At 51.1% G+C, this 16,568-nt stretch overlaps 1 protein-coding gene across 1 annotated transcript; it reads left to right on the top strand.

Annotated features, from left to right (window-relative positions):
• Positions 1-11: 11 nt before the first annotated feature.
• On the top strand, positions 12-16,152 carry LOC120382903 (zinc finger protein 470-like; the record flags this gene model as incomplete). The annotated part of the gene is made up of 3 exons (XM_039500377.1): positions 12-60; positions 14,551-14,664; positions 14,981-16,152. Coding segments are annotated over exons 1-3 (1,320 nt in total), but the record flags the coding sequence as incomplete, so codon positions are not given.
• Between the last annotated feature and the right edge of the window lie 416 nt (positions 16,153-16,568).

Genomic DNA, 16,568 nt, shown 5'->3' with positions numbered 1-16,568 from the left:
CTCAGAGAGCCCTCTACAGGGACGTCATGCAGGAGACCTACGAGATGGTGACCTCGCTGGGTAAGGGCTTCCCGTCCACTCTGTCATTAGAAGCCGTGGGACCTACGTATCTGAATGTGTTCAGGTTCTTCCTCAGTCAGTTACATTAGAGGCGAATGGGTTCCATAATGCACAGCTGCCATGTGAGAGAATTGCATCTCTGTGCCCTCTCCAGTGGAACATGGGTGTCAAAACCCAGTGGACAACCAAACCATCCCCCCACGCCACCTTTCAAAGGGGCATAAATCCAGCATTGTCCTGTCTGTGTTGTTTCTTGGCTGCACACACAATCCCTGTTCACCTCCCTCGTTGGGACAGGTTCCACTCACGGAATGTCCTTAGTAACAAATACTCCACCAGTGCTCTATGCACCCTGATCTGGTCTGATTTCACCCCCTGCACAGGATTTCCCCTTCCCAAACCTGAGCTTATCGCCCGCCTGGAGCAAGGGGAAGAGCCGTGGGTGCCCGATCTCCAGGCCTGCGAGGAAAGATGGCTTCCGAGATGCCCCCATACAGGTGAGGACTGACACAAAAACCATCTAGGGAGTGAAGGAAAAAGTTGAGAATCCCCAAATATGGTGTGAGTAAGTACCCTCAGTTCTTTCTCGTTTCAGCCAGGACAGGGCTGTAGTCAGCAAATATCGCTCAAGCCTTTCCACCCATCCTCTTAGCTGCAGCAGTTTCCTTCCCATTTCTCCTTCACTTTGAGTGTTTGGGTGGGATGTGGAGGCAGAATCCAATTGCTCAGTCTCTCTGTTGGGTTTTCCCTCGGTGCTATTCCTCTTTCTTCCAAGCACAATGACTCCTGTGTGGATTGTCTCTCTCCCAGCAGGTGCTGAGCGAGGGAATGAGAATGAGGAGGAGGAGAATCATCAGGAAGTTCCTGGAGAAGTACAACCACAGGCGACCTTTGTGGGAGGAGCTGAAGGGAAATGTTTCAGTCCAAAGTCAGCACAAAAGTCACTTAACAAAAGCCATACAGGAGAGAGACCCCATAAGTGCTTTGAGTGTGGGAAAAGTTTCACGCAAAGGTCACACCTTGTTAAACATCAGGCAATCCACACAGGAGAGAGACCCCACAAGTGCTTGGACTGTGGGAAGAGTTTCATAAGAAGGTCAAACCTTGTTCAACATCAGGCAATCCACACAGGAGCGAGACCCCACAAGTGCTTGGACTGTGGGAAAAGTTTCATACAGAGATCATACCTTGTTCAACATCTGGCAATCCACACTGGAGCGAGACCCCACAAGTGCTTGGACTGTGGGAAAAGATTCAAACAGAGGTCACACCTTGTTCAACATCAGTCAATTCACACAGGAGATAGACCCCACAAGTGCTTGGACTGTGGGAAAAGATTCAAACACAGGTCACACCTTGTTCAACATCAGGCAATTCACACAGGAGATAGACCCCACAAGTGCTTAGACTGTGGGGAAAGTTTCATACCTAGGTCAGACCTTGTTAAACATCAGGCAGTCCACACAGAAGAGAGATCTCATAAGTGCTTGGACTGTGGGAAAAGTTTCACATATAGGTCGGAACTTGTTAATCATCAGCCAACCCACACAGGAGAAAGGCCACATAAGTGCTTGGACTGTGGTAAAAGTTTCAAGCAAAGGTCTCACCTTGTTAAACATCAGGCAATCCACACAGGCGAGAGACCCCACAAGTGCTTGGACTGTGGGAAAAGTTTCATACAGAGGTCAGACCTTGTTTGTCATCAGGCAGTCCACACAGGAGAGAGACCCCACAAGTGCTTGGACTGTGGGGAAAGTTTCATACGAAGGTCAGTCCTTGTTTGTCATCAGTTAGTCCACACAGGAGAGAGACCCCACAAGTGCTTGGACTGTGGGAAAAGTTTCATACAGAGGTCAAACCTTGTTCGACATCAGGCAATCCACACAGGAGAGAGACCCCATAAGTGCTTGGACTGTGGGAAAAGTTTCATAGGGAGGTCACAGCTTGTTCAGCATCAGGCAATCCACACAGGAGAGAAACCCCATAAGTGCTTGGACTGTGGGAAAAGTTTCATACGAAGGTCAGACCTTGTTTGTCATCAGTCAGTCCACACAGGAGAGAAACCCCACAAGTGCTTGGACTGTGGGAAAAGTTTCATACGAAGGGCAGACCTTGTTTGTCATCAGTCAGTCCACACAGGAGAGAAACCCCACAAGTGTGTGGACTGTGAGAAAAGTTTCATAAGAAGGTCAAACCTTGTTCGACATCAGGCAATCCACACAGGAGAGAGACCCCACAAGTGCTTGGACTGTGGGAAAAGTTTCCTAAGAAGGTCAGACCTTGTTTGTCATCAGTCAGTCCACACAGGAGAGAGACCCCATAAGTGCTTGGACTGCGGGAAAAGTTTCATACGGAGGTCAGAATTTGTTTATCATCAGGCAATCCACACAGGAGAGAGACTCCACAAATGCTTGGACTGTGGGAAAAGTTTCCTAAGAAGGTCAGACCTTGTTTGTCATCAGTCAGTCCACACAGGAGAGAGACCCCACAAGTGTGTGGACTGTGAGAAAAGTTTCATAAAAAGGTCAAACCTTGTTCGACATCAGGCAATCCACACAGGAGAGAGACCCCACAAGTGCTTGGACTGTGGGAAAAGTTTCCTAAGAAGGTCAGACCTTGTTTGTCATCAGTCAGTCCACACAGGAGAGAGACCCCATAAGTGCTTGGACTGTGGGAAAAGTTTCATACGGAGGTCAGACCTTCTTAGACATAAAGTAGTCCACACAGGAGAGAGACTTCCACAAGTGCTTGGACTGTGGGAAAAGTTTCCTAAGAAGGTCAGACCTTGTTTGTCATCAGTCAGTCCACACAGGAGAGAGACCCCATAAGTGCTTGGACTGTGGGAAAAGTTTCATACGGAGGTCAGACCTTCTTAGACATAAAGTAGTCCACACAGGAGAGAGACTTCCACAAGTGCTTGGACTGTGGGAAAAGTTTCAAACTGAGGTCACACCTTGTTCAACATCAGGCAGTCCACACAGGAGAGAGATCCCCACAGGTGCTTGCTCTGTAGGTAAACATTCAGACAGAGATCAGTCCTGGTTAAACACCAGAAAATCCACACAGGAGAGTGACTCTGTAAGTGCTTGAACTGTAGGAAAAGTTTCACATGGAGATCAGACCTCGTTCCACATGGGAGAATCCACACAGGAGAGAGACTCCTCACAAGTGCTTGGACTGTGTGAAAAGTTTCATACAGAGATCACAGCTCATTAAACATGAGAGAATCCACACAGGATCTAAACTTCTGTGACACATGACAAACCCTTAACAAGGGTTAAGCAGCTTCCATGTAATTGACTCAAATCAGGCCTTGTTACACGTCAGGGAAAACTAAATCCTCAGTACCACTTCCAGTGCCGGCTCCAGGCACCAGACGAGGAAGCACGTGCCTGGGGCGGCACTTTTTGCTTGGGGTGGCAAAAAAAGCTTGAGCTGGCCCTGATCACTTCAAACTAATCTTATTGAGAGCGGCAACAGTTCCTCAGTACCTCTCTGCATTTGATTTTGTTACAAAATCAATAAGTTCAGATGGCATGAGCCCCAGAGGGACAGACGGTTCCACAGGCAGTCCTCCTTCGATACCCCATTAGAGATTTCAGAAGGTCTCTTACCTCTTGATTGGCGCCTTGGGGTTCGAAGTGGAACAGTCCGCAGTAGCTGCTGCGGGCTCAGCTGAGCGTTACCATCCGAGTCACGGCATCAATAATTGTGGAAGAAAAAAGAGTTTTTACTTTTAGGTTGGTTGTAACAAATCAGAGACAGTTTATTCTTAAGCAATTGCAAGAGAGGAACTGCACACCCGGCAGGGAATCTCTCTTACTCCGGGTATGGCTCCAAAGATAAACAGTTGGAGCAAGACTTTCTACCTTTTTTTTAATCGACAATAATGATTATACATGAACAACCTTGCCACTTGCTGAAACCAGAAAACTGGATCTACATAAAGGTCCATCAGCGAAAGACCACCCTGGCTCCACGCTGGAAAGGGCCTTATCAAGTCCTGCTGACTACCAACACCGCTGTAAAATGCCAAGAACTGACTGCCTGGACCCGTGCTCCTCACTGCAAAAAGGCCTCTCCACCTCGAGGACTTTATGATTGATGATCAGCCTGTTTCTCCTTCTGGTGCCGCTGTTTTTTTGGGGCAGCAGGAAAAAAGGACAAGATAAAGTGCTAGTAACCTCTCCCTTGTCCACTGATGGGGTAGAGAGGTGCTGCCTCTCTTCACTCAGCCCCTCTGCCCCAGCCCGTCTGCATGCAGACAGCACCACTGAGAGGGACTGGTTCCTACAAGGCCTTTTGTGGGAGGCCTGGAGACCCCTCCTCTGCCTCCGCAGCATCAGCCTCTGAAGTTCTGGCTCCACTAGGAGGTGTGATGGGGATTAACCAGCAGATCTCTGTGACCCTCCACCAGATTTCCTAGTGTAAACTCACTCTGAGCATCTTATGTGCTCTTACCAGTGCTCCCTCATCTTTTACATCCATGTGCGGAATGAATTTGGTTCTATGCACCAGGATGTGACACATCATCTCCATATTGGCGCACAGAAGATAATTCATGTGGTGGGGGTGGGGCCAAGGGGTTTGGAGAGTGGGAGGGGGCTCAGGGCTGGGCAGAGGGTTGGGTGTGGAGGGGTGATGGCTCTGGCTAGGCCTGTGAGGTGGGGCTGGGAATGAGGGAATTGGGTTGCAGGCTGCGATGGGGACAGGACTCTCCCCAGCCCACTCTCACCACAGCAGCTCGGGGCCAGGTGAGAGCAGGGCCGGCTCTGGCTTTTTTGCCTCCCCAAGCAAAAAAAAAAGGGGGGGCCCCCGCCGGAGTGGCAAAGCAGGGGAAAAAAAACAAAAACCCACAGTGCGACCAGAGCGGCAAAGCGGGGTAGGAGGAACAAAAAAACGGCGCGGCTGAAACGGCAATGCAGGGGGGGGAAAAAACCCCAAAAAACACTGCACGGCCAGAACTGCAAAGCAGGTGAAAAAAAACTAACCTGCGGAGCGGCTGGAGCGGCAAAGCGGGGTGTGGGGCGGGGGGGGAACAGCGCGGCCTGCAAAGCAGGGGAAAAAACAAAACCCTCCAGGGCTGCCGGAGCCAGGGGACTCCCTGTGCTGCAGTGCACGCCTGGTCTAATGGGGAGGGAGCGGGGGCCAGAGAGAGAAGGGGGTGGCCAGTGCTTCAGCGGGGCGCTCACCCCGCGGCCCTGATCGCCACGCCGCCTGCCGGGAGGGCTCTGTGCTGCTCCGGTCGGCGGGGAGGGAAGGACGCGGGCTGCCCTGCCGAGTTTGCTGCAGAGCGCTCCCCTCCTCCACACTGCCACCCCCTAAAGGGAGGCCAGAGCAGGAAACAACGTGCCGCCCTAGCCTTGGGCGTTGCCGCCCCGTAGAATCTGCCGCCCCAAGCAAGAGCTTGCTTGGCTGGTGCCTGGAGCCGGCCCTGGGTGAGAGGCACCTCTCCCCAGCCATCGCAGCTCCTGTGGTCCTGGGCCGGGCTGAGGGAGGGGTTCCTCTCCCCTGCAGCTCCAGTGGACCCGGGCTAAGCCTTCAGAGGGGCCCCTCCCTGCCTGCCTCCACGGCCCTCGATAGCCTGCAGTGCAGCTGCGTAGCCTGCAGGGAACACAGTTTCTGACCCCCACCCCCACCCCAATCTCCCATTAGCAGAGTGATTGCTAGTTCCTGAGTTCCCCCTTGGCGGATAGACTTTCTCGTTCCCAGATAGTCTCGCATTACACCAGGCCGTGCCGGAAAGCATTTAGTGTTTGTACATTTTATCCCTTATGCACCAGAATTAACTAGATGCTAAAAAAGTGGGGAGCAGGGACAGTAAAATGGGGTGTTTTAGCTTCTCTGCTATTTCAGGGCAACGGGATGAGTGTGAGAGATTCCCTCTTTCCCCTAAAAAAACAATGAGGCGTTCTTGTGGCACCTTAGAAACGAACACCTTTATTTGGGCATAAGCTTTTGTGAGCTAAAACCCGCTTCAGATGCACAGAGTGGAACATACAGGAGGAAGATATACATACAGAGAACATGAAAAGATGGGGGTTGCCACACCAACTCTGAGACTAGTCAATTAAGGTGAGCTATTAGGAGGAGAAAAAAACGTTTGTAGTGATAATCAGGATGGCCCATTTCAAACAATTGACAAGACGGTGTGAGTAACAGTAGGGGAAAACATAATAGCTCACCTGAGTTGATTAGTCTCACAGAGTTGATATGGCAACCTCCATCTTTTCATGGTGTGTGTGTGTGTGTCTTCCTACTGTATGCTCCACTCCATGCATCTGATGAAGTGCGTCATTGCCCACGAAAGCTAATGCCCAAATAAATTTGTTAGTCTCTAAGGTGCCACAAGGAGTCCTCGTTCTTTTTGCGAATACAGACTAATACGGCTCCCCCTCTGAAACCCCCTTCCCCTGTCACTGTCACGCTCCACTCTCAACACAGCAGGCTCTGTTCCAGCCATGGAAAGTTTAACCTGTCTCCGTTCTATCCCTCCATCTCCCAAGGTGTCACTTACCACCCTATCCCTGGCTCTCCAGGCTTAGGAGTCACAGCTTTGATGTCTATGGTCTTAGGTCAGACGCCTGAGTGCTGGAGAAGGAAGTGTCACAGAGTTGGGAGTGGGCAGGGAAATCTCAATGAACTTCAAAGCACAGTTTGACCTTCAGATTTTATAGCCCTGTTTCCATCTATTGGTAAAATTGCTTCCTGGCTTTTTCTAGGTTTAGTCCAGATCATTTATAGATGGGAAGGTTGTATTGTCTTTCATTCTCTTTCTTTTATGATGATGATGCTAAAACTTTTGTAACTCATACAGCCGAATAAGGAGGTGAGAAGTGAAGCTGGTTTAGCCACTTCAGAAGAAAATGGGTAAATTTCTTAAGAGTCTCTGAGATTTTACTTTATGAATGTGAAATCATTTTATAGTCCACCCTGGCCTGTGGGTTTTTCTCTCTTCGTGAAGGCCGTGAGGTCACGTATTTGATATTAGTTTAGTTGGATAGGTTGTAGCTCAGATTTCCTGCAGATTTCAAGAGACAAATGGTCATTTGCACGAATCATCCTTTTTTAGATATTATTTTATTTTAATGTTTGTGTAACCCTTTGTCGTGAGATTTTTGTGTGTGCGGTTTGAACAATGACAGTAATAATAATAATAATTGGAGATATACCAATCTCCTAAAACTGGAAGGAACCTTGAAAGGTCATCGAGTCCAGCCCCCTGCCTTCACTAGCAGGACCAATTTTTGCCCCAGATCCCTAAGTGGCCCCCTCAACCCTGGGTTAGCAGGCCAATGCTCAAACCACTGAGCTATCCCTCCAGTGATCAGTGTCTCTCAGCATGAACACTGATGGTGAGAGCTAGGGTACGTCCAGACTACCCGCCATATCCGCAGGTAGCAATCGATTTTTCGGGGATCGATATATCGCGTCTCATCTAGCCGCGATATATCGATCCCCGAACGCGCTCCTGTCAACTCCGGAACTCCACTGGAGCGAGTGGAGGTAGCGGAGTCGACACGGGGAGCCGCGGACGTCGATCCTGCACCGTGAAGACCTGAGATAAATCGATCTAGGATACTTTGACTTCAGCTATGCTATTCATGTAGCTGAAGTTGGGTATCTTAGATCGATACCCCCTCCCCCAGTGTAGACCAGCCCCTAGATTCAGAATGCGAGAGGCAGAGACTGAAATGGAAGTTACTGCCTGTGAAAGCAATGTTAAGTGAGCCTAAACTTTTGTCAAGTTAACTGTGTACATGATAAAGAGGGGGAATGAGGGAGCTCCGAGAAACACAATTCCAACAGGTAATCTTAAGAAAGCCGTTAACCGCAAAAGAACAACTCTTTCAAACGGGACAACTTGGTTTTGCTGTGTTCCTAATAAGCACATTTCCTCATTAATATTTCCTTATCTGTATATTGTTAAAAATCTATGTAAGCTCTTATTGTTTTCATCTTTGCAGAGCGGCTGGGTGCAGCTGTCTCTCCCTGCATGCTTGTGTTACAATAAAGAAGCCTCAGGCTGTCTGTTCCAAATGTAAGGCCTGGGTAATTTCCATGACACTGTCTGATCCCTGCAGAGATGTGAGATACCGTTGGGAGGGGGAGAAGTTGGGGGAACAGAGCTGGGAAACTGCTGGGTTTGCTCCTCCGAGCCTGACAGCCAAGGCTGAGAACTGTGAACTCGCTGCACTGGTACCAGAGAGGGAGGGACTCAACTTGGACTGGCTGTGTCGTGTGAAGCTGCCCCTGAACTCTAAAGGTCCATGAACGATACCCCGGACAATGATAGGGGAGGCAGTAGCGTCTCCCTATTCTTGAGATGCCAAACTTGGGCTGAGGCAAGAAGGGAGCCGGGGATGTCAACAGACCTGGGCAGCCTTGAAGCCAGGCCGACCCCCATCACTGAGGCCAAAGGGAGATGAGGAACCCGACAGTCCCCCCGGTCACCCCTTCCCCATCTACCTCAGTGTCCTGTGTTGGGATGACAGAGACTCTCTTTGCCCCCCATGCTCACCACTTATGTATGGTTCTGATATATCGTGTACAATGTAGGCCTGGTGAGGGATCATTGGAAAAGTCATGATCTGCCATTGAAATGCGTGTAACACCAGTGCATGTAGAATGGTGAGTTTTTAGTGTATGTTTGTTGCTAGGGTGACCATATCCCAGGTGCCCAAAAAGAGACACTGATGAAGGTGGGAGCTGGAGGGGGTAGAGTGGGTGCTGGAGGGGATGCGGCAGGGGTATTCACAAGGTGAGGTGTAGTTAAGGTGACCAGAAGTCCTGATTTTTATAGGGACAGTCCTGATTTTTGGGTCTCTTTCTTATATAGGCTCCTATTACCCCCACTCCCCCATCCCAATTTTTCACATTTGCTGTCTGGTCACCCTAGGTGTAGTGCAGTTTCCCACTCTGGGAGAAGAGGGGTTAAAGCAGCCCTTGGGGAGGCTGTGCAAAGCCCAGCCAATGAGAGGAGGACTTGCGGACAGAGCCAATGGAAAGGAGGCTTGATGGAGCAGCCAGCGAGGGCCATATAAAAAGGACTGTTCTGCAGAGCAGAGAACAGTCTCTTTCTCCAGCCTGATGGAAGAGGACTAGCTGTCTATAAAGAGAAGTGTCAGGAACAGAAGGGTGGGGTCAGGCGAGTAAGCGGAGCTGCAGCCTGACTGGCTGCCAGACAGAAGCCCCGATAGGAGGCAGGGAAGGGGCTGGGGCTACAGGGAAGTGGCCAGGGATAAAGAGGTAAGCAGCAGCACTTGGAGGGGAGGCATTTAATGCTGCTGCTAGAGGGTCCTGGGGGAGGGGCCCAGAGAAGCAAGCGGGTCTGTCCCACTTGCTGCCAAAGAGAGTGACCCATCGAAGAACCGCAGTTTGCCCCTGAGGGAAGGGCTGTACTAGGGGCTGCAGTTTGGCGCCACGGCGACAGGCTGGGAGCAAGGGCTGCTGGTTCTCCTGTATGATGTGACCTGATTAAAATATCATATGGATCATTGTTGCAACCACTGTTCTACGTTTGCAAGAAATCTTGTGCAAAGGTGGTCAAGAGAGGTGCCTATGGAAAGGATTGCAATAGCTGGGTATGATTGTTCTATTTGCATGCATATGTTATTGATGTGTTTGAAATTATGAGTATTGGCTACATACTTGTACTTCCATGAGTTTGAGTCTCAGTAGCCCCAGTGAAGCATTTGGCCAGCGTATTGCGAAGGAACAATTCAAATTGCGTGGCCCATCAAGAAGTACCTGACTGACAATGGACCTTGGGAGATGCCAGTACACATGTGATGAGCCTTCCTGGGAACATTCAAACTAGCATGTGGGCCATGGCTTCTGCCTATAAAGTCATGCGTGGATGGGTGATTTGCCCATGTGATGGCTCATGTGACTAGACATTGTTACTGTTCTTTTCAATGGGATTCCCTGCACATGATGCAAGATATAAAAGACCCTGGAAACATCTCCATCTTACCTCTTTCCTGCTCCAGCTTCTCTGCTGCTCAAACCCTTGGACTATGCATTTATACGAAGGGGAGCGTTCCAACCGGGGAACGGAGGTCCTTCTAATGATTTGGGAGTACCCAGAAACTTGATATAAGCTTGCAGTTTATTCCATCGCTGCCGAATCAAGAGCTTTGTGATTATTGTATGTATTTGATTCCTTGGACCAATTTTAACTCACCTTTCTTTTTATTAATAAACTTTTAAATGTTAGATACTAAAGAATTGGCAACAGCATGATTTCTGGGTAAGATCTGATTTGTATATTGACATGTGCGTGCAGCTGATCCTTTGGGATCAGGAGAACCTTTAACTGGGGACACTGATTTTAATGACCACTCATCCCTCTAAGCAATGCTTCTAGTGGTGATACAAGGGGACTGGAGTATCCGAGGGAATTGCTTCTCTGACTTTGTTAGCCAGAGTGATGACAAAGAAGTTCGCTTTTTGCTGTACCTTGTGAGTGAAGGACTACCTATCATGGGCTGTGCCTGCCCTTGGTCTCAGCAGTTCATCCTGAATCGGATACTCTTAGTAGTGTCCCACTAAAGCAAACCTTTACACCGCAGAAAGGGGGGGAACGGAGTTTGGGGCTCAGCCAGAGGGCTGTACCCCGAAGAGGACACTGGTCCAGGAGAGATGCGGCTCTGGCTTCTGAAGACATGGAGCCAGCGAAGCAGTGACAGAGCGTGAGACACCACCAGAGGAGGGTGCCCTGCTGATGGACTGAGATAATTCCCTGGACGACCAGCAGTAGCTCTCTCCCAGCAATGCGGCTGCACTACAAGCTGTGTGTGACCTGCTGGGCTGCCCCCCTCCACTGCCTCTTCCCCGCAAAGAGAGAGGCAGGAACGTTCCCCCCTCTTACCTCTGTGCATATTTATTGGTTTCTCCTCAAGTTAGTTAGGATTATAGGGGAAAGTGTCAGAGCGGCCACCAGCGAGAGTTCCTGGCCACACTCTGAGGCCACCAAATTTGGTCATGAGACCCCCTGGGCCAGAGGCTCGTGATGGGCCCTTCTGACCTTAGCGCCTGGGAGCGGAACAGGAGCCGGACCCAGAGATGCTGCAGCGCGATCCCTTCAGCGCTAGGACCCAGGAGCAGCGAGCGCTGGGCTCCGGCCCGGCAGCAGGAAGTGACTCGCAGCCGCTGCGGTGACTCTGGCTCCCAGGCTCCTGGCGAGATCCCCGAGCCCCGGGGGGCGGCTGGTGCTGGGAGCCCGGAGCCCTGGCTGCAGCCGGGAGAGGGGAATCTCCAGCAGGGCCCTTCCCGCTGCTCCCCCGCAGGAGCCTCTCCCAGGGCAGAGCCCCCAGCCCGGCCCGGCCCCTGCCCCGGGGGCCCCGCTCGGAGGGAAGGTGAGAGAGACCCGGCACCCCCGGGCTGCAGGGGGCGGAGGCTAAAGAGGTGCCGGGGGTGAGGGCAGGCGGGGGAGCGGGGTGGGGGCAGGAGGCGGGTGCGGGGGCTGCGGGGGGCAGGCTGGGATGGGGAGGTCCCAGTGTGTTATTGTCTAGGGTGACCGGACAGCAAGTGTGAAAAATTAGGACAGGAGGTGGGGGGGTGATAGGAGCCTATGTATGAAAAAGACCCAAAAATCGGGACTATCCCTATAAAATCGGGACATCTGGTCACCCTATGTATTGTCAGACACCCCCGTGCTGGTGGGGTCTGTGTCTCATGAGTTTTGGGGTCTGCCCGGGTCCCTGGTCTGATTTTCCTGCAGGATTCAGATCTCAACCACACCGGAGTCGCTGCTGATTCTGGCCGGTAGGGAGAGTGGATGGGCCAATGGAATCAGCCTTTGTCTGCCTGTCCCTGGGGGCTGCTGCGGGAGTCCAGGGCAGCTCGTTCTTCAGGTGATGCCACCAGAGGGCTCCGGCTGTTCCTCAGGGAGAGGAGTTTACAGGGCAGTGTGGGGAAATCCCCCAAAGTAGCCCCTTTTTTTCCTTTTCTTTTTCTAGCATTTGGCTCAGAGTTGCTATTACGGGAAGGGTCTGAAGAGCCTCGGGGGAATATGGAAGTGGGAAAAGGGGATTTGCAGCAGCCACCTTAGTGTTTTTAAGAGACAGAGCAGAAGACCGGCTGTGAGGGAAAATTTAGCCGGCCTTAAACTTAAGACAAGGGCCTGAGTTTGGTCAGATCTAAGATCCTGCTTGTTTCTGTGTACAAGGGGCAGAAGGAGTCAGAAAGGAAAAAATCCCCTCCCCAGGCTCTACCCAGGTCCACCAGAGCTGCTGGGGAGAGGAACCCCTCCCTCAGCCCGGCTCAGGACCACAGCAGCTGCCGTGGCTGGGGAGATGTGCCTCTCACGCGGCCCCGAGCTGCTGCGGTGAGAGAGGGCTGGGGGGTGTCCTCTCCCCACCGCAGTCTGCACCCCAGACCCCTTGTAAGGGAAAATCCAGTGGCATCCAAACCTTATAGGCCCAAGCCTCATGTCGAGCTGCCAAGGTCAGCTCGCTGAAATGAGGGCACAGAGGAGGCAGTGGAAAGTACCCAACAGTCCCCTAGCCAAAAACAATTGTGCCATATCCTTCACGGTCACCGTTTAACCGCAAAAGGACAGACAGTAAATACCAGGAGAGGCCTAACATGGGAAGAATTTAAGTCTGTTCTAATTTATATTGATTTTGCAACATTTCTAGTAAGGAAATAACAATAGCGGTCCGCCCCTGTGCGCTGGTAATCAATCAAAGGCCTCAGGCTGTTCTGATCCAAACACAACGCGTGGTCGTTTTTCCACAACAAGGCTAACCCTAACCCTAACGTCACGAGATTTGTAGAAGCGGGGATTGTGCGAAGCGGATGGGGAAACGACATGGGAAGCTGTTTTCTAACCTTGCTTTCAGATAAGAATGGGAAGGAAAATGTATAACAAGATTCAGCTGTATCCGTTGATATATGTGAGGGGAACCTATAAATATGTGCTTTAAACTGTTGTACTTTGGAGACCTGCCTAAGAAAGGGAACCCCCCCTTCTCCGTAGGCTCCCCCTGCAGTTGCTTGAAATAAACTGCCTCTGACTTGCTGCTAACAAACACAAGAGTGAAGACTCTGTTTCTTCCATGGGAATCTGCGGGTGACATGGACTGAAGCCCCTTCTGTAACCTCCCCCATTGCTCCTCTCGCCCCGACAGACTGAGGAATCACGTCTACATTTCGCTCCAGATGGTCCCGTCTTCCAGGAGACTGGGAAGGGAAATGGCTGTGATGGAGCCAGCTCAGGTAGGAGATTTTCAGGGAGCTACTGGGCGGGGTGAGGGAGAGGCAGAGAGGAGACAGGGTGTGAGAAACCTGCTGATTTTCTGAGTAGGCCCATTGGAGGCAGGGGAGGAGAGAGGGGACATTCCCCCATTTCTCAAACAGGATACAACCCCGTAGGCAGGCCTGGGAACATTTTCCAGACTCCCAGTGCTGGAGTCTGGACCCACTGGCCTCAGACTGCTGTGAAATACGAAGGGAAGCTGTTGGGATTCCTGTGCCTGTCCCCGGCTCAGAGCTCTGCTTCCCATGTCAGTCTGTGGCTGGCAGGCATGTGGGAAATAAGAAATCCCGGCCCTGCTCCGTCTGATGTGGGGGGCAGGGAGCGCTCACCTTCTTCCCACCCTGAAGCCTCTGAGCTGGGTGGTGGTGGGATTCTGCCAGTCTGGCCCTCCCAGAGCTTCACATTTTTTTCCCCTTCCCGTGACTAGTGGGATTGTGGCTGGGGCAGCAGGTGCTGAGGGAGGGACTCTTGTTGTTTCAGATGCTGGTGACCTTCGAGGAGGTGGCTGTGTATTTCACCCAGGGGCAGGGAGCTCTGCTGGACCCTGCTCAGAGATCCCTTTACAGGGATGTCATGCAGGAAACCTATGAGATGGTGACCTCGCTGGGTAAGGGCTTCCCGTCCACTCTGTTATTAGAAGCCATGGGACCTACGTATCTGAATGTGTTCAGGTTCTTCCTCAGTCAGTTACATTAGAGGCGAATGGGTTCCATAATGCACAGCTGCCATGTGAGAGAATTGCATCTCTGTGCCCTCTCCAGTGGAACATGGGTGTCAAAACCCAGTGGACAACCAAACCATCCCCCCATGCCACCTTTCCATGGGGCATAAATCCAGCATTGTCCTGTCTGTGTTGTTTCTTGGCTGCACACACAATCCCTGTTCACCTCCCTCGTTGGGACTAGCTCCAGACCAGGGGAGGGCTCTGGGCTCTGCAGGTTTAGAAAGAGGCAGGGGTTTAAGTGCAGAGCTGTGTGTGAGTCAGCAAGGCCCCCAGAGTGCAGAGATCCTGGGAACGCCTAGTGAGGGTGTAGTAATAATTCAACTCACCTCCCCAGACAACTTCCTCCCCAAGGGGGCTCAGTGACCATATTTCCGTCCTCTTGGATTCCACGTTGCTCCAGCAGAGCACAGGGACAGATTCCGCTCACGGAATGTCCTTTCTGACAAATACTCCGCCAGTGCTCCATGCACCCTGATCTGGTCTGATTTCACCCCCTGCACAGGATTTCCCCTTGCCAAACCTGAGCTTATCGCCCGCCTGGAGCAAGGGGAAGAGCCGTGGGTGCCCGATCTCCAGGCCTGTGAGGAAAGAAGGCTTCCGAGATGCACCCATACAGGTGAGGACTGACACAGAAACCATCTAGGGAGTGAAGGAAAAAGTTGAGAATCCCCAAATATGGTGTGAGTAAGTACCCTCAGTTCTTCCTCATTTCAGCCAGGACAGGGCTGTAGTCAGCAAATATCGCTCAAGCCTTTCCACCCATCCTCTTAGCTGCAGCAGTTTCCTTCCCATTTCTCCTTCACTTTGAGTGTTTGGGTGGGATGTGGAGGCAGAATCCAATTGCTCAGTCTCTCTGTTGGGTTTTCCCTCGATGCTATTCCTCTTTCTTCCAAGCACAATGACTCCTGTGTGGATTGTCTCTCTCCCAGCAGGTGCTGAGCGAGGGAATGAGAATGAGGAGGAGGAGAATCATCAGGAAGTTCCTGGAGAAGTGCAACCACAGGAGACCTTTGTGGGAGGAGCTGAAGGGAAATATTTCAGTCCAAAGTCAGCACAAAAGTCACTTAACAAAAGCCATACAGGAGAGAGACCCCATAAGTGCTTTGAGTGTGGGAAAAGTTTCATGCAAAGGTCACACCTTGTTAAACATCAGGCAATCCACACAGGAGAGAGACCCCACAAGTGCTTGGACTGTGGGAAGAGTTTCATAAGAAGGTCAAACCTTGTTCAACATCAGGCAATCCACACAGGAGCGAGACCCCACAAGTGCTTGGACTGTGGGAAAAGTTTCATACAGAGGTCATACCTTGTTCAACATCTGGCAATCCACACTGGAGCGAGACCCCACAAGTGCTTGGACTGTGGGAAAAGATTCAAACAGAGGTCACACCTTGTTCAACATCAGTCAATTCACACAGGAGATAAACCCCACAAGTGCTTGGACTGTGGGAAAAGATTCAAACACAGGTCACACCTTGTTCAACATCAGGCAATTCACACAGGAGATAGACCCCACAAGTGCTTAGACTGTGGGAAAAGTTTCATACCTAGGTCAGACCTCGTTAAACATCAGGCAGTCCACACAGAAGAGAGATCTCATAAGTGCTTACACTGTGCGAAAAGTTTCACATGTAGGTCGGCACTTGTTAATCATCAGCAAACCCACACAGGAGAAAGGCCACATAAGTGCTTGGACTGTGGGAAAAATTTCAAGCAAAGGTCTCACCTTGTTAAACATCAGGCAATCCACACAGGAGAGAGACCCCACAAGTGCTTGGACTGTGGGAAAAGTTTCATACAGAGGTCAGACCTTGTTTATCATCAGGCAGTCCACACAGGAGAGAGACCCCACAAGTGCTTGGACTGTGGGGAAAGTTTCATACGAAGGTCAGTCCTTGTTTGTCATCAGTCAGTCCACACAGGAGAGAGACCCCACAAGTGCGTGGACTGTGAGAAAAGTTTCAGAAGAAGGTCAAACCTTGTTCGACATCAGGCAATCCACACAGGAGAGAGACCCCATAAGTGCTTGGACTGTGGGAAAAGTTTCCTAAGAAGGTCAGACCTTGTTTGTCATCAGTCAGTCCACACAGGAGCGAGACCCCATAAGTGCTTGGACTGTGGGAAAAGTTTCATACGAAGGTCAGAATTCGTTTATCATCAGGCAATCCACACAGGAGTGGGACTCCATATGTGCTTGGACTGTGGGAAAAGTTTCATAGGGAGGTCACAGCTTGTTCAACATCAGGCAATCCACACAGGAGAGAGACCTCACAAGTGCTTGGACTGTGGGGAAAGTTTCTTACGAAGGTCAGACCTTGTTTGTCATCAGTCAGTCCACACAGGAGAGAAACCCCACAAGTGCTTGGACTGTGGGAAAAGTTTCCTAAGAAGGTCAGACCTTGTTTATCATCAGTCAGTCCACACAGGAGAGAGACCCCATAAGTGCTTGGACTGTGGGAAAGGTTTCATACGGAGGTCAGACCTTGTTTGTCATCAGTCAGGCCACACAGGAGAGAGACC

The sequence above is a fragment of the Mauremys reevesii genome, linkage group 15 (genome assembly GCF_016161935.1).
Source record: "Mauremys reevesii isolate NIE-2019 linkage group 15, ASM1616193v1, whole genome shotgun sequence".
In the NCBI taxonomy this organism is placed as follows: Eukaryota; Metazoa; Chordata; order Testudines; family Geoemydidae; genus Mauremys; species Mauremys reevesii.
The sequence above is the reverse complement of the archived record's forward strand: the minus strand, read 5'-3'. Positions and strand labels throughout refer to the sequence as shown.